The 18,336-nt window shown below is 43.8% G+C and overlaps 1 protein-coding gene across 2 annotated transcripts in view; it reads right to left on the bottom strand.

Annotated features, from left to right (window-relative positions):
* The window catches only part of ABCB1 (ATP binding cassette subfamily B member 1), a 199,871-nt gene that overhangs the window by 57,088 nt on the left and 124,447 nt on the right, over positions 1–18,336 (bottom strand). For both annotated transcript variants that reach the window (XM_008261791.5, NM_001082159.1), the window contains 4 exon segments: positions 10,546–10,597; positions 6,819–7,010; positions 6,137–6,308; positions 54–178 (listed from right to left, as the gene is read on the bottom strand). In XM_008261791.5, the coding sequence (XP_008260013.3) occupies positions 54–178; positions 6,137–6,308; positions 6,819–7,010; positions 10,546–10,597 (541 nt within the window).

The following is an 18,336-nucleotide window of genomic DNA, read 5'->3' as shown; positions in this document are numbered from 1 at the left end:
GTCTGAAAGGCATACGGGCAACTAGGAATGTAACTTCATAAACAAACTCAAACCTTTCCAGTTCCTTCTGTTGTCCTCCAAACGCAATCACAGTTCTAATTGCCGCTAGGACCTCTTCAGCCACAGCTCCTGCTTTTGCATACGCCAACAGTTCTTTATCAGTAAATGAAGACATTATCTGTTTAAAAATGAAAGTTCAGATCTAAAATTTTTAATGTCAATTTTATCATTTGTAAAGTAAAACTATACACACAATGATGACTGCAGATTAATACACACAGAACAAAATCTTTTACTTGTCTTTGGTCATGATATTCTATTTTGTAGTAGCATAAATGGATTCTGGAAGGTATTTAAACAAAAATAACTTACCTTATAATTCCATTTTCTATACATTTTTGAAGTACCCTCATACTTTAGCTCTGTAAGTCACCCAAATTCATTTTGGGTTGAGATGGGATTTAACAGATTAACTGCAACTTTTATTTTCCTACTGAAAGCCTCATAGAGCCTCCCAAGTAAATATAAGATGTGAAATTTTAGAATAAAATAAATCTCAAAAAAATTTAGAAAAAAGTATTTACTACTGTGTCATCATAAACAAATACAGAAACAGGCACCCTATCAAAGAAATATGATATGCACTCAACAGCAGGTGCATAACTTGTGTTAAAGTGGGCGGCCAGGGGAAGGTGGGGGACAGGTGCTAAGAGGATTTAAGAAGGTTTTAACATCAGGGAAAGCAAAGCGTTTCCTCTGCTGCTGCTCCAGGACGAACCCTGTTCATCTGGCCACCAGGGAGGTCTGTTTCCTAGATGCCCTTTGATTCTTCATTTGTCTCCTGAGCCAGATCTCCTTCACGCTTCTCAACTGTCCAAGAGGGGGGTATTATTTCCCCCACTTAACACAGGAGGAAATGGAAGCATGAAGAGGCTCAGTATTAGGTGGGATATCCAGGCGTCAAGACTGAGTCCACGTAGCTTCGAAGCCTCACGGGACAGCCACAGCACTAAGTCTGAAACCAAGCACTGCCACATGCAGGAGGACAAAAGCTGGACCAACTGGCAAGGGCAGGACCAAGGTTACTACCTGAAGCTAGATTGGGAAAGCAGGCAACCGTCTCAGTACAGACTACACATAACCAATTTGTAGCAAGATTCTGAGTCAACAATACTACATTCTTTCAATAAATAATTCACAGGCTGTTGTGGACTACTCTGTTAGCACTATCAGTCTATTTCCTATATTTTTATATCATTTTTCCATTTCTCAACATAGATTTTTTAGAAATCATTTTGTAAGTGCTTTATCTATTTAACTATTTGAGATCGTGGTGGACTCCTGCAGGCATATAAAACAAAACACACTGTCTCATACATACTTTATCCAGTGCCTCCCAATAGTTGTATCTGAAAACTACTGAACAATATCACAATGAGGGATTTAACACTGATGTAACCCATCAACATTACTCAGATTTCCCAGCACTCATGATGCATGTCACTCTAAGCAACAGTACTACCTGTGCAGATCACACACCAGCTGCCACAGGCATGAGAGAACAGCCCACACAGGTGCCCTCAGCCCTTACAGCCACAGCCACCTCTGTCTCTACTCTTCCTTCCCCCATTATCTCTATTAATTACTTAAAAGTACAGGCATCAGTAAGGGAGCTTTCAGGATGCGTTTTTTCACACAGTAAGTCTGAGACTCATCCAGGGTGCTGCACCTGTCAACAGCTCCTTCCCCTCTATAGCTGGGGAGCATTCCGAGGCCCAGACCTGATAGTCTGTTGCCTCTCACGTGTCCAAGGCAGTCTGGACTGTCTCCCTTTGGTGACTGTTATTAACAGTCCACCATAAAGCTCTCCTGAACATGGTTATTATGGCAACATAATTTTCTTTTCTTCCAGACGCAAGCAGGCAGTGTCACTGCTTGGTTACACAGTAATTGCACCTTGAGTTTTATAAAGAACTGGAAAACCTTCGCCCAGAGTGACTCCACCATTTTCAGTTCCCTCCATTGATCTACGAGGAACCCAGTTTTCTGCACTTTCTCCAGCATGTGCTGTCTCACAATTTTAAATTCAGCCATCCTGACAGATGCGCAGTGACAGCTTCTTGTGGCTGAATCTGCATTTCAATGATGGCTAACCACACTGAGCAACTTTCCACGTGCTTACTTCCAGCCCTACATCCTCTCTGGAAATGTCTATGATTAAATGCACATTCTCAATGCATTCTTCCTTTCTTCACTGCTGGGCATTTTTCTATTTATTTATTTACTTATTTATTTGAGAGGCAGAGTTAGAGAGAGGGAGAGAAAGAGAAAGCTCTTCCATCCACTGGGTCATACCCCAGATGGCCACAACAGCCAGAGCTAGGCCTATCTGAAGCCAGGAGCCTCTTCCCAGGTTTTCCAGGGAGATGCAGGGGCCCAGGGACTTGGGCCACCTTCTACTGATTTCCCAGGGCCCAGCCAGAAAGCTCCATCTGAACAGGAGCCTAGAAACAAACCAGTGCCCATATAGGATGCCCGCACTATTGGCTGAAGCTTAGCCAGTCCCCACTGTTGAGTACTGAAAGCTCTTTATGTATTCTAGAGTGGTTTGTGGTCAGACATGTGGTTTTCCTATCATTCCTTGCCAGTCTTTTTATTACTTGATATGGGCATTCACAATGTAAACTGGCTTTTTTTTTTTTTTTTTTTTTTGACAGGCAGAGTTAGACAGTGAGAGAGAGACACACACACACAGAGAAAGGTCTTCCTTTTTCCATTGGTTCACCATCCAAATGGCCGCTGCAGCTGGCTTGCTGCGCCGATCCGAAGCCAGGACCCAGGTGCCTCCTCCTGGTCTCCCATGTGGGTGCAGGGCCCAAGGATCTGGGCCATCCTCCACTGCCTTCCTGGGCCACAGCAGAGAGCCAGACTGGAAGAGGAGCAATCGGGACAGAATCTGGCGCCCCTACCAGGACTAGAACCCGGGGTGCTGGCGCCGCAGGCAGAGGATTAGCCAAGTGAGCTGTGGCGCCGGCCATAAACTAGCTTTTATATCGATCAAGTCCGACATATCAATGTCTCCTTTTTTTCTTCTGAAAAATAAATTACATTATCAAGGCCAACATTGTGTGCAGGTTAAGCCACTACATGCAATGTCAGTATCCTGTGAGTCTCAGCTACTCCATTTTTTTTTTTTTTTCTTTTTGGACAGGCAGAGTTAGTGAGACAGAGAGAAAGGTCTACAGAGAGAAAGGTCTTCCTTCCGTTGGTTCACCCCCCAAATGGCCGCTACAGCCGGCTTGCTGCACCGATTTGAAGCCAGGAGCCAGATGCCTCCTCCTGGTCTCCCATGCGGGTGCAGGACCCAAGGACCTGGGCCATCCTTCACTCCCTCCCGGGCCACAGCAGAGAGCTGGACTGGAAGAGGAGCGACTGGGACAGAATCCGGCACCCCGACTGGGACTAGAACTTGGGGTGCTGGCGCCACAGGCAGATGATTAGCCAAGTGAGCCGTGGCGCCGGCCTAGCAAGGCATTTTTAAATAGCTGTTTTAAAATGTTTGTCAGTAGGACAGGCATTTGGTCTAACATTTAAGCCACTAGTCGGAATGTCCACCTTCCATGTTGCAGTGCTTGGGTCTGAATCTCAGTTCTACTCTTGATTCCACCTTCCTGCTAACGTGCACCTAGAGAGGCCGGTGATGGCTCAAGTTACTGGTTCACTTACATGGAGACTACAGCAAGTTCACTCCTCCTGGGCATTAAGAGCACGACCCAATGGATAGGGGTCACCCCAACCCCAGTCTGTCTGTCTGTCTCTTTCTCTCCCTCCCTCTCCCTTCTTCCTCCTCTCAGGTAAGTAAATAAATAATTTCAAATCCTTGTCAGATGATTCCAACATCTGATTTAGCTCAGTGCTGGTGTCAGTTAATTGTATGGGTTTTTTCCTCCCTCATTCCAGTTGTGATTTTCTTAGTTCTAGGTATAAAAGTTAACTTTTGATTGTATTCTGAATTTTCTATCATGTTAGGAGATGCTGGTTCCTGTTTGAATCTTTTGCTTTAGCAGGCAGTCATACTGTTCAGGTTTAGCATGGTATTCTTGGTCTACTTTTGTGAGCTGTGGGTCCAGTGACAGTTTAAATATTTGGAGCCTTTGTGGCAATGGTTTTGCTCAGCTTGGTTCCATTTGCAGCTGCGGGCCCCCCAGCCCTTGCTTCTGTTACCTGAGGAAGTGGAAGTAGTTTACCAAAGTCGAAGAGCAGGAATCTCTTGGTGGGTAAACAGTATGGGACTTCCCCTCTGAGAGCCCTCCAGCTATCTCAGCACCCCTGGGCAGGGGAAGAGGGTCTTGGTAACACAAGTATAAGAAGACTTCCTAGATAGGCCACTGGGTGTGACTGGGGTCCTTCCTAATGTTCCTGTTTGCTTTGGCAAGTATCAGTTGGGGAGGAGTATGTCAGAATCACTGGACAAAGGGCCACTTTTTCTTTAAACATGGCTGACAACCAGAGAATTTGAGAACTCCATCTGAAATCATTTCCTTTTTATTAAGGAAATGTATCTGAAGGAATTTAAAATTAATTATAAAAGACTGAATTATGGTGCAATTTCTGAAATTAGAATGGACACCAATATATTTCTGATAGTTTTTCAACAAGCACTTATGTGAGGAGTTTGCACCTTGCTTAATATCCTAGTAAACAAAAAAAAAAATCAATTAACAGCTAGAAGCTTTTGCCAAATATTTTTTTTTTTATTTTTTTATTTTTTATTTTTTTGACAGGCAGAGTGGACAGTGAGAGAGAGAGACAGAGAGAAAGGTCTTCCTTTTGCCGTTGGTTCACCCTCCAATGGCCGCCGCGGCCGGCGCGCTGCGGCCGGCGCACCGCGCTGATCCGATGGCAGCAGCCAGGAGCCAGGTGCTTTTCCTGGTCTCCCATGGGGTGCAGGGCCCAAGCACCTGGGCCATCCTCCACTGCACTCCCTGGCCACAGCAGAGGGCTGGCCTGGAAGAGGGGCAACCGGGACAGAATCCGGCGCCCCGACCGGGACTAGAACCCGGTGTGCCGGCGCCGCTAGGCGGAGGATTAGCCTAGTGAGCCGCGGCGCCGGCCGCTTTTGCCAAATATTTAAACTAACCAATAACCATGAGGAACTCCAATTCAACTCTATTAGTCTAAGTAACAAATTAACTTCAGTTTCTTCCTCTGTGAAATCAAACAATATGTATGCTTCAGAATCCCAACGTGTCTGTCTGTCTGAGAGCAGACACTCAACAAACAGTACTGTTTGCACAAACAACATTTGTCTTCCAGGGTAACATTTTTAAAACTTTTAAATACTAATAGCCAGGCTTATTTGGTGTTAGGCTTGGTTTTCTTTGGTCTTCCACGACTTACATCTTTTCGCTGCATGAATCTGTAGCATCTTCTCCAAACTATGCTGAACGCAACAAAAATTATATATAGGGACATTTGCTCTGGGGCAGTCCTACTCTTACATCAAATCCCCAGAACCATGTTGAAAGGAAATGAAGTTTTACAAAATCACTTCAGAGATGTATACAGAGGGGGATGTATACAGTGGGGAAGGCCACTGTGCTATCTCACCTTCCTCACTAGGAGAGACAACTGGAGGCTAAGGATTTACATGCACAAGGAACTAGAAAAAATGTACTGTCTTAAAATAATTCTGTAACAACCGATTCAAATCTAAATAACATAGATCGATTTGCAATGCTGACAAAACTGTAAAATCAATTTGCAAATTAAAAAAAAAAATCTACAAACCCCAAATGAACTAATGCCAAAGCTGTTAATGGCATGGTCCACATGTGCTCTTCACTGAACTTGAACCTCTACTTGCTATGTGAATTCGGCACTGAGTTCACGTCCTTTTTATGAAGGCAGATGATGAGTACTTCTTTCTTTCTAACTGTTCCCCAGATAATCACAGGGCCAAGGACAGCAGGGAGTTCTGGCAAGAGGAGCACTAAGATAAGATCTGCTTATACTGCTGATTCTGAACAAAAGATTTAAAACAAGTATCAAATATAGAACCAGTGCTATCATATGGTAAACAGATCGTTCTATGGGGATGGGAAAGGTCACAATTTAATACCCAGCCTTCACTTACCTTTGCCCAGAGAGCAGCTGAGAGTCCAAGAACAGGACTAATGGCCAAAATCACCAGGGTTAGTTTCCAACCACGTGTAAATCCTACTATAAAACCGGTGAAAAATGTTGACATTGACTGAAAGAACATTCCAATTTTGTCACCAATCCCGTCATTAATTTTGGAGACATCACTAAAAGAACAGATGGTGTTAGAAACCGATGTCAGAACTGTAAACACAGAACTCTTCTCCTGAACACAGTTTTGTTTTGATTATGGGATAAATTAATTGGTAATGAGGGTATCTGCTTTGTCTGGCAGGGTTAAAGTTCCTAGTCGGGTATCTGTCATTCACAATGGGACTCGAGTCTACTTTAGCCCAGGAGCTAGACATACAGCAAGCATGCTCAAAAAGTATTCCACCCAAAAACTTCCAGCTGCTCATTGCTCAGCTGCACCCTCCCAGATTTCTGGATTCTCAAGTCCAATCCCTTATTCAGTGCGAGTCATGTAGGTACCCTCATGCCTCGCCAGGACACTGGGAACAAAACAGATGCACCAGCCACAACCACTGCTCAGAAGGACCTTAGCTCCACAGTTAGAAGCCTGAGTGATGATACACCAACTTTTCCTAATGATCTGATGACAATGAATTCATTTTTATTAAGAATAAGACCACATCTGAACAAAACGTAAAACTTACTCTGTGAGCCGGGTGTTCAGCTCTCCAACATCATGCACGTCAAACCAGCCTATCTCCTGGCGCATTATGGAATGAAAAAACTGTTTTCTAATTTTAAATGTTTGTCTTCCAGCTGCCAAGCACCAAAACGAAACCTGAATGTAAGCAGCAACAAGCACACCAGCACCAATTCCACTGTAGTAGTAGGCGTACCTGAAAAACAACACCACAGCTCACACTCCGTCTTCTCATCCAGACACGTTTCCCAAACAGACCACTCATCCTTGCTTTTTTCAGTTTTCTGTGTAAATCACCATCCTTAACAATAAACTCTCCTTGCAGCAAGGAGAGCTGGTGGTAAGCATCCAACTATGTCTGTGACAACAGTGGAATGGGAAAGAACAGTTTCTGCTTCAGTTGAAATCCCACCTCTTCATTTAACTGCTGTGTGACCACAGTCAAACTTTCTAAGCTGCTTAATTTTTCCAAGCATCAGTTTTCCCATGGTAAATGGAGATAAGAATAATAATGTAGGCTGGCGCCGTGGCTCACTTGGCTAATCCTCTGCTTGTGGTGCCAGCACCACAGGGTTCTAGTCCCCGTTGCTCCTCTTTCAGTCCAGCTCTCTGCTGTGGCCCAGGAGGGCAGTGGAGCATGGCCCAAGTGCTTAGGCCCTGCACCCGCATGGGATACCAGGAGAAGCACCTGGCTCCTGGCTTCGGATTGGCGCAGCGCTGGCCGTAGCGGCCATTTGGGGGGTGAACCAATGGAAGGAAGACCTTTCTCTCTGTGTCTCTCTCTCTCACTGTCTAACTGCCTGTCAAAAAAAAAAGAATAATAATGCAGTAATATATGAAATACACTTAGGTCAGTGGCTGGCACACAGTAAGCCCACTGAGAACTCCAGTGAGTGCACAAGACAGTGTAGGGGCCTGTGGCATCCTGGCACCAGCTAAGACCCATCACTGTTGTCACCTACTTTCATCATCACCAGCTGAAGAGCTCTGTAGAGTGGTCTCTGCTCTCTGAGAGATGGAAATAACCTGTCATAAAGTAGAACCAAAAGAGAAAAAGTCTACTGGCCTTTTGGTTTATTGAGCCAGCAGGGGTTGGATGTTAAGAGATAATTAAAAATACAATTTTCTTTTTTTTTAAATTTTTTTTGACAGGTAGAGTTATAGACAGTGAGAGATAAAGACAGAGAGTAAGGTCTTCCCTCCATTGGTTCACTCCCCAAATGGCCGCCAGCTGGAGCTACGCCGATCCGAAGCCAGGAGCCAGGTGCTTTCTCCTGATCTCCCATGCAGGTGCAGGGGCCCAAGCACCCGGGCCATCCTCCACTGCCCTCCCAGGCCACAGCAGAGAGCTAGACTGGAAGAGGAGCAGCCGGGACTAGAAACCGGCGCCCATATGAGATGCTGGAGCCGCAGGCGGAGGATTAACCAAGTAAGCCACAGCGCTGGCCCCTAAAAATACAATTTTCATATCATCTGCCCAACTGGCCACCATGAACTATCCTAAAATAGCAGATCATTAAATATAAACTATTTTAACAATAAGACATATGCAACTTCCAAAACCAAACCTGTGATCATCTAGAAATGTTGAGTTAATGCTCCTCTGTTGAATCTTCATATTAAAAAAGGAAAACAAGAACTCTCATGCTTCTTTAAACAATTAACTTGTAAAGGTAAACTTTCTTAAATGAAATACAGAATTCCAACATCCCTAGTTTTAAAACTCATTACTGGGCTGGTACTGTGGCACAGCAAGTTAACGCCCTGGCCTGAAGCACCAGCATCCCATATGGGCGCCGGTTCTAGTCCTGGTTGCTTCACTTCCGATCCAGCTCTCTGCTATGGCCTGGGAAAACAGTAAAAGATGGCCCAAGTCCTTGGGCCCCTGCACTCACGCGGGAGACCAGGAAGAAGCTCCTGGCTTTGGATCAGCACAGCTCTGGGCATTGTGGTCAATTGGGGAATAAACCATCAGATGGAAGATCTCTCTCTCTCTCTGCCTTTCCTCTCTCTGTGTAACTCTGACGTTCAAATAAATAAACAAATTTAAAAAACTCATTACTTGCCATCTTCAAATAAAAATGTGTGTTTGAACCATGCAGAAACTATAAAATGGCTACGTGGCATGTAGTCTCTCACCATTTGGTGCTCAACCCACCAGGAACCTTGGTAAACAAAAGTTCCCCCATGTTACACCTTGTAATATATAAAATATTTGTCAGAAGAGACATTAATTGGAAAACTAAGTTTAGTTAATAGATAACTCCATAATTATTACCCAAGTGTTATCGATATACCAAGAGATAATTAAAAGGAAATCCCATTTAATATGTGTAATTCATGCTTTGAGAATCAGTAATTCATTTTTAACAACCATCTGTGTATGCAGACTCAAAACAAATTCTTTTTGATTTCCCCCAAAACAAAATAAATTTCCCCCCAAATAATGCCTCTTCACAGGAGTATCTGGAGGCATCTGCTTCTCATCTTCCAAGTGCCTGTCTCCATTCTTATTTTTAAAGATTTATTTATTTATTTGAAAGGCAGAATTATAGAGAGCAGAGGCAGACAGACAGTCAGAGATAGAGAGGTCTTCCATTTGCTTATTCACTCCCTAGATGGCCCCAATGGCTGGAGCTGCAACAATCCGAAGCCAGGAGCTTTCTGTGGGTCTCCCATGCAGGTGCAGGGGCCCAAGGACTTGGGCCATCTTCTGCTTTCCCAGGCCATAGAAGAGAGCTGGATTGGAAGTGGAGCGGCTGGGACTTGAACCAGCACCCATATGGGATCCTGGCACTGCAGGCAGCAGCTTTACCCACTACGCCACAGTGTCGGCCCCTCCATTCTCTTCAACTCTCTCAGACTGTGTATGGGATAGTGTAGAACCACACACACCAATTCACATATTTGGCACCTGTCACATGCTTTTCTGGGGAGCTCTACAGCACAGGTAAATCATTAACAAAAAGCTTCTGAAGTAAGTTACATTTAAAGCGACTATATTTATTCTGGATGTTTTATGTCATTATTTAAAATTGTATTCTAGGGAGGGCCTTGAGCACAGTAGTCAAGACATAATTTGGGATGCCTACATCACTATCAGAGTGCCTAGGTTCACGTCTCAGCTTCGCTTCTGATCCAGTTTCCTGCTAATGCACACCCTGGGAGGTGGCAGCAGTAGTTCAAGTTCTCCAGTCCCTGTCACCAATGTGAGAGACCTGGATTAAGTTTCCGGTTCTTGGCTTCAGTCTGTCCTCAGCCTAGGCTGTTGCAGGTATTTGGAAAGTGAATCAGCAGATGGAAGATCTCTATCTATGTGTCTCTCTCTCTTTCAAATAAAATGAAAATCAATAAAAATTTAAAAGAAAAATTAGATACCAAGTTAAAGAAATTATTGGAGGCTGATCTTTTCAGGACTGAAAACATTCAAAAAGCAAATTAATAATTACAAAGCCACTTTAATTCAATGACATGTTAAAGGTCACTTTAAACAACTCCGTTTCCTCCATGTGGAGTACTATGTATTTGCCAACACACATATAAGTCTCACTTAGGCTTAACTTTAACTTTAGTATATCTTATACAGCAGTTCTTTCCATTAAAAAATTCTATGCTGTATCCTTTTGGAAAACAAACTGGTGAGGTTTCACTGTGCTTATGTGTAATTTTAAACATTGCTACAACTAGATTGATGGAGAAAAGCTTAGCAGAATAAAAAAAGGTCTAATTACGTGGTCATTTCTTCCTCCAGATGTTTGTAGATCTCAGAGGCGCTGATGTTACCTAGAATGAACATACACCATTTACGTCTCTTGGTATGCATTAAAAAAGCATATAAAGAAGAATGACACTCACTTCGTGCAACACAGGTCCAACTGACTGTTTTGATTTTGTGTTTGCAGCACGGTACTCATCCCAACACTTCCCTGCTGGCTGTGTGCAACCTCACACAGCGAATTCAAGGACGCTTATGTGCAACAGAAACTCACACTTAAGAACCAAGTCGTCTGTCAGGGGAAATGTTCTCGCCCTTGAATGAAAGTATTTTATGGAACACCAGTCTTACAGCATCCCTGTCCTGATAAATACTTAACATTAAGATACATTTAAATTCTAACACTAACCTCATAAAATCCATTTTTATTTCTTTTAAATATCAACCACAAATAATCGTATAATAAACACCAGTAAGCTTATCACCCATTATTAGCAAAGTAGTAACATTTTTGGACAAAGTAATTTGTAAAAGTTCCTCGCAAATTCCCCCCACACAAATAACTGTTCAAATCTTTACGTACATGTTTTCACATTTTCTTTTATGTCCACATGGATAGACACACAAATATATATATACCTACTTTTTTTTAAATCACAATATACATTTAGTGGCCAATTTTCTATGTTAACATATCTGTATGTGTCATCTAATTTTTTAAACTTGCATTTCGTTGTTATTTCTAGTATCTTATAAGCACTACTGCATTAAAATAATCTTACACATACAAGGGTACTTCAAAAAGTTCATGGAGGTGAGGGCGTGTGGCAAAGTAATTAAGTCATTGCTTGGGACACCTCCATCCAATACTGGCATGTCTAATTCGAATCCTGGTTTCTCTGCTTCCAATCCAGCTTCCTGCACACCCTAGGAGGCCGCAGACAATGGCTCAAATACTTGGGTCCCTACCACGCACAAAGGAGACCTAAATTGAGTTCCAGGCTCCTGGCTTCAGCCTGGCTCAGCCATGGCTTTTGTAGGCATCTGGAGTATGACCTAGCAGATGGAAGATCTGTGTATTTGCTTTTCAAATAAAAGTAAATAAAATTTAAAAAACTAAATTTGGAAGTTTTTTTAAATAGCAAATACAATTTTTAGTTTATTTTGGTATAAAAATTATGTAATCCACGCATAGCTTTTTCTTTTTTTAATTTATTTTATTTATTTGAAAGAGTTACAGAGAGAAAGAGATCTTCCACCTGTTGGCTCACTCCCCAAATGGCCACAACAGCAAGAGATGCTGAAGCCAGAAGCCAGATGCCGATCTGAAGCCAGGAGCCAGGGGTTTCTTCCAGGTCTCCCACGTGGGTGCAGGGGCGCAAGGACTCGGGCCATCCTCTACTGCTTTCCCAGGCCATAGCAGAGAGCTGGATGGGAAGTGGAGCAGCCAGGACTAGAACCAGCGCCCATATGGGATGCCAGCGCTTCAGGCCAGGGCGTTAATCTGCTGTGCCACAGCACCGGCCCCCATGCATAGCTTTTTCATAATACACATTTCCATGAGTGTTTATGAAGAGCCCTCATGGCAGATACGTATGTATAGTAACAGTTTTACAGGATGAACTGCCACAGTCAGGACTATGTGATCACAGGGGTGGCACACTTTCAAGCCTACAGTCTGCAGTCACGTTCCAACATGAGAGGGCAGAGCTGTCATGAGTCTGACCTTGACAGGTGTGGGAAAGGGGAGGAAATGTACTTTTCGCAAAGTGAACAACATGGACAAAAGTCTACAGCATGTTTGGCCTGGTTATGGATGTGGAGGTGGACAGATGGCTGGAAGGATGGTCTGGGCCCTGCAAGTATGGGATACGGAAACCGACAAGCAGTCATTTGGTGGTTTGCAGCCAGGATATAATGAGCTGCATGGTCTCAGCAGACTTAGCTGCCAGCAATGTATAAAATTAACTGGAATAACGAGAGACCAAGGGACTTGAACAACTGCAATGATGCAGGGACAAGGATCTATGTGAGCAAAGAAGCAAATAACTCATAAGATTCATAGAGGAAGAAATTGCAGAGGTTAGCAACTGATGGGATACCAGAAGAGAAAGACAATAAAGAACAGTCCAGACCTCAAGCGTTAAGTATCTGAAGAACGGTGGTATCATGGTAGAGAGATAAGAAGTCAGTGCAGACAGCTGGTCTGCTCAGATGAGGGGAGATTGTTAGTCTTATCCTGAACACCTTCATTGTGTAGTGCCTGGGATATTTACCTGAAAATGCCAAGTATTCACACTACGGCTGTCTAGTTCTGGAGACAGCTTGTGTTCAGAGGCTTAGGAGTCACTCACTAGAGAGCACAGCTAAACTCAGAGGATTGGAGGGTAAGGACAGGAGGTCATAAAAGGACAAAACAGCCAGACATGCACTGAACTCTGGGGAAACCACACTGAGGGACATGGCAGAAAAGGAAGCCATGCAGAGACACAGCAAAGCAGGCACCAATTTCTTCTCTCCACATTTTTAAAAAACACGATAGAATATTGACTCTCACCTGGTGAAGTGAGTTTTTCTCCAAATTAATTTTAGAAAATCTCTCATTATGCATTTTCTTCCCTTTCTAGTCAAGGAATTAATTTCTTGATACTATTAACTGTCACTGGAATGTACTGCCACCAAATTAAGATCAAATTTCAAGTCTAAGTATCTGTTTTCTCCTCATTGCTACTATGAGCTAAATATCCTTTATTCAAAATGCTTGGCACTGGAAATATTTCAGATTTCAGAGTTTTTTGAATTTTGGAATGTCTGCATGAACTTTGCTAGTTGAGAATCTGGAATTCAAAGATCCAAAATCTGAAACTTTTGAGTGGTGTGTTCATATTCAAAAAGTTTCAGATTTAGCAGCATTTCAATTTTGGGGTTTTCAAATTACAAATGCTCAACCTGTCCAATTTTCTCACCTCCAAAAAGCAGAAACCAAGAGAACTTAAACACCTACTTTTTGGGCAAAGGTGGCTTTTAAGTCTACTGTCATTTTGTTACATTTCAAAAAGTAGAAAATTAAGTTCAAGTCAAAATTGGCTCCATTATGTTTGTAACTAAATCACATGTATGTGTACTTCAGAAAGTTCACAGGAAAATGAGGTTAGTGTTGTAGTGTAGAAAGTAAAGTCACCACCTGCAATACCAGCATCCTATACGAGCATGGTTTGTGTCCGGCTGCTTCACCTGCGATCCAGCTCGCTGCTATGGCCTGGGAAAGCAGCAGAATGTGGCCCAAGTCCTTGGGTCCCTGCACCCACGTGGGAGACCCAAGAAGCTCCTGGCTCCCAGCTTCGGATCGACGCAGCTCTGCCCATTGTGGCCAACTGGGGAGTGAACCATCGGATTGAAGACCTCTCTCTCTGCCTCTGCTCTGGGTAACTCTTTCAAATAAATACATAAATATTAAAAAAAAATAAATGTTTCCATAGAATCCAAACTTTTGAGCAGAAAGGACCCTAGAGATCATGCAAGGGTACACTAAAAGTCCATAGAAAAATGAATTAAAATGGAATTAAAAGTGTCTTTCAGTGGGAAGAATCAGAAACTCCGTGGGCTATGCAGCTCTGACAGTGAAATTATCAGTATGGAGAAGCTGTGCAGAGCATTTATGTTAATGAAACGCTTGCTTGGGCCCCTGGCTACTCTCTGTGTTTTGGCTTCCAGAACATCACCCTCCTGATTCTTCCAATACTGCCTCTTCCCTCAGTCTCGCTCGCTGGTGCCTGGTGCCATCCGGTCTCCCTCTCGCTACCCGCTGCTGTTTCCTAGGATTTCACCTACACTCCCAGGAGGACCTGAGCCGGCCTCTTAGCCTCAGTGACTCACAAATCTACACCCGGAGCCATTCACATCATCTCTTCCCTCAGGAATGCTGGGGTTCAGGTCTCATTATCTCTCCCTGAATAGCAACAAGAATCTGCTCACTGCCTTTCTACTGCAATCAGGTCTTCACGTGGTCGCCAGATTTTATCTGTGGGAACAACAATGGAATCCTGGCGCTTCCATGCTTGATCCTCAACAACTGCATAAAGGGCAAAGTCCAAGATCCACCCCAGTCATGCAGGTCCCTTCGCAATCCTGCCACCATACACATGATGAAATGTTTTTGAAACAGCAACCAACTGTTTACAGATACATTCTTCATTCCCACATCTTTCTCCTCATTCCAGCAGCCAGGGCACTACGCAATCTCCAAGGAGGGCTGCTGAAATATGAAAGGAAAAAAGAAAAAAAGGAGTGTGCAACTTTCTTCTTGGCTTGTGTGCTCCTGAAGCTTACGCCCTTCAGCGTTGCAGAGGGAACCCAGCAGAGAAAATATTCTCTTCAGTTTCATCAGACTGAGTTCCACCCTTTTAGACCAACAAATACCTTCTGCATGCTGAGAAGAGTTTCGGGTGAGAACAGAGGACAGTATGGGCTCTGGACAGCCCAGGGAAGATGAGCCCTGTCTCTTCTTCCTGAAGTAGATGGCTGAAAAGCAATGAATGACTACACAGTGAGCTTAGCAGGTGGCCTCAGGACGGCTTCCCGGAGTCTCCTGGCACTTAAAAGAGACACAGAATGATCCCAATGCTCCAAGGACAAAGGACAAGAGCATTTCAGGGGACGCGGGCACAGAATGGATGCTGACCTGGACCCTGCTGGCCTCCCAGACACATCTCCACACAAAGGTGGACCACCCTGAAGGAACTCAGATGGGGTTTCTGCTACATTAGCTGAAGAGGAACTAAAAAATGAAATGATGCTGTTACATTAAAAAAAAAAAAAAGGAGGCTTTTTGCACACTGGGTCTTCATACCTTTCCCGCCTCTCTCACGTCACTCCCTCACCTCAACCAGAATCCCCATCTGCCTGGATTCCCAACTGGAAGTACACCAAGGGGTCTTTGATGCTCCGAACTATTCTACTGACTTTCTTCCCTCTTGCTCTCTCTGATTTACCTGGAATGCCCTTGACAATGAGTTTTCTCCTAGGAAATCTTCTGAAAATGAGCATACATACGACAGCATATCCTAGCAAACTGACACCTTGTCACAGATTCCCACCGTGACCAACACATGATTCAATCAACGATTTCAAGGCTAGAAGACAAAGTCTAATTGTCTGTTGTATCTATCTCCTCTTCCCACCCCCAATGACGTGAGTGCCAAGAAAGCTGGACTATGCTCTTTATCTTTGCGTCCCCAGCACTCGGCTCCTCTGCCAGAAGCCAGGTTTGTCCTAAAGATTTACAGAGTTGCACAGAGCCACCACCCATGCCAGACTATCAAAATACCCCGCCCAATTATTCTCCTGTTTTGCCTGTAAATTCTCACAAATTATGAGATTACAAAGAGAGACAGAGAGAGAAGGCTACACTGCTTGGAAAGGTCAACCACGACTTAATAGGGGCTGACCCTGAGACTGTGCCCAGCACCACTGCCTGAACGCCCCACACCACAGGAGGCTCACGGCATGCTGCATTTTCATGTGCCCCACAAGCCTAAGAATGCCTGGTAACGTTACCTACTCAGCACTTAGGGAAGCTATGAGTTAAGAGCATGTGGCATGCACACACTGTGAGATCCTAACTAGTAAACTGAGATTACACTAAAAGGGTGCTTTAGAAAGCATCTTCCATGGGGCACCACAGAGACAACCTGGACCAAGAGCCACCATTTCTGATCACGCTGGGTTTCAGGTCAAGCAGAAAATTCTTTCACTTTCAGGCCCCAGACCTCATATGGCAAGCTAACATTGCTGATCCACCTAGAACAATTCTGTCCAGGAATTTTTTTCTCTCTCTTAAACCTATGCTGTTTCTCCCCATTCCAGAGCCTGTAACTACAAAGTAAATCCACAAGCCAACAATCTAACTTTATAGTAATAACTCTTGGAAAGTAAACAGAACCCATATGCTATGGTGACTCTGAGATAGCCTGGGGACAAAAGGCCTTTCCGAGCGGAAATTGTACGATAACCAGCAACTGATAACGAGGGTTGGGGCAGGCCAAACTGCCCAGACCTTGGACTGTTCCTGGTCTCCAAGAAGACGACTGAGGTGTTCTAGCAATAGAAAAGTGGCCAGTGCTAGCCCACTGCATTGAGCATGCAATAGTAATGGAACTGACAGGGCCACGGGGAACCACAGAGGCCACTGGGAAGAATCTGTATGCAGGGGACAGCGTCGTGTTGCAGCAGGTGAAGCCACCGTCTGCCATGCCGGCATCCCATGCTTCATTAAGATTCATTTGTAATTATATTTATATACAGATGATCAACTCTACACTAAGTAAGGATTTCAACAGTTTGCACCCACACAAACACACAAAGTATAAAGGACTGTTTGGAGACTAGTTTTACTGTTAATTCTCATAGTACAACACATTAAGGACAGAGGTCCTACACGGGGAGCAAGTGCACAGTGACTCCTGTTGTTGGTTTAACACTTGACGCTCTTATTTATGATGTCAGTGATCACCCGAGGCTCTTGTCATGAGCTGCCAAGGATATGGAAGCCTCTTGACTTCACAAACTCTGACCTTATTTAGACAAGGCCATAGTCAAAGTGCAAGTTCTCTCCTCCCTTCAGAGAAAGGTACCTCTTTCTTTGATGGCCTGTTCTCTCCACTGGGATCTCTCTCACAGAGATCCTTCATATAGATCATTTTTTTTGCCACAGTGTCTTGGCTTTCCATGCCTGAAATGCTCTCATGGGCTTTTTAGCCAGATCTGACTGCCTTAAGGGTTGATTCTGAGGTCAGAGTGTTGTTTAGGACATTTGTCATTCTATGAGTCCGCTGTGTGTCCTGCTTCCCATGTTGGATCGTTCTCTCCTTTTTAATTCTATCAGTTATAATTAGCAGACCCTGGTCTTATGTGATCCCTTTGACACTTAATCCTATTTCATGATCAGTTATGAACTTAAACTGATCACTTTAACTATTAAGATGGCATTGGTACCTGCCAACTTAATGGGATTTGGAGTCCCATGCTAAGTTTTTTAAGCTGGTAACTTCATATGACCTGAGAACTATGATATAAATATCCAAATGGCCCTTGGAAGCAAAGGGTTCCAGAGGCCTGCTGGATGCCCTGTCCCTTTAGCATTGTGCCCAGCTGGGGCCTCCAGTGTGGTGGGCTTACTGCAGGTGATAGAGATGACTACAGGGTCCCCAGCCTCCTCACATGGCTCTGTCACACTTCCACCCTGAAGAGCTGACCTGCCTAGCACACCAAAGCAAACCACAGGAAAACAAAGACCAAGTGAAAATGTCTCAGACTTGCTTCCACTTGAGACAGAATTTGCAAACCATTAGTAGAGTGGGGAAAAAAATAATACAAGGACCTCAGCTCTGCCAATCAGCAAACAGACCCAACGAGGCCACATTTCTTCAATGTGCTGGGTGTGGTTCCTCCATCTGCAAATGACAGTGTTTGCACCAAATAATGACTGGTCTCCTTTTTACCTACAAAATTCTAAGATTTCAATCTTTGATTTATGCATTCCATTTCTTAAGCAGGTACAATGGACCCAGTACTGTCTGTGCTGTATTTTTTCTCACTATTTATAATATCACATTGCAGAGATTATATTACGACTACTCTACTTCTTGGCTTGAAAGAGCTGTCCCCCTCAATAATAATCCTGTCCCCCAATTGATGATGATAAATTAAAGTATACTTCGAAACCTTCATGGAACACATGGAATTAAAAATTAAGTTTACCTTGGTATCAAAATTTTGAAATTCATACTTTTTTTAATTTGACAGGTAG

Source organism: Oryctolagus cuniculus, chromosome 16, assembly GCF_051225735.1.
Source record: "Oryctolagus cuniculus isolate XC-2025 breed Fujian yellow rabbit chromosome 16, ASM5122573v1, whole genome shotgun sequence".
In the NCBI taxonomy this organism is placed as follows: Eukaryota; Metazoa; Chordata; class Mammalia; order Lagomorpha; family Leporidae; genus Oryctolagus; species Oryctolagus cuniculus.
Note: the sequence above shows the minus strand (reverse complement) of the source record. Positions and strands in the feature narration are given on the sequence as shown.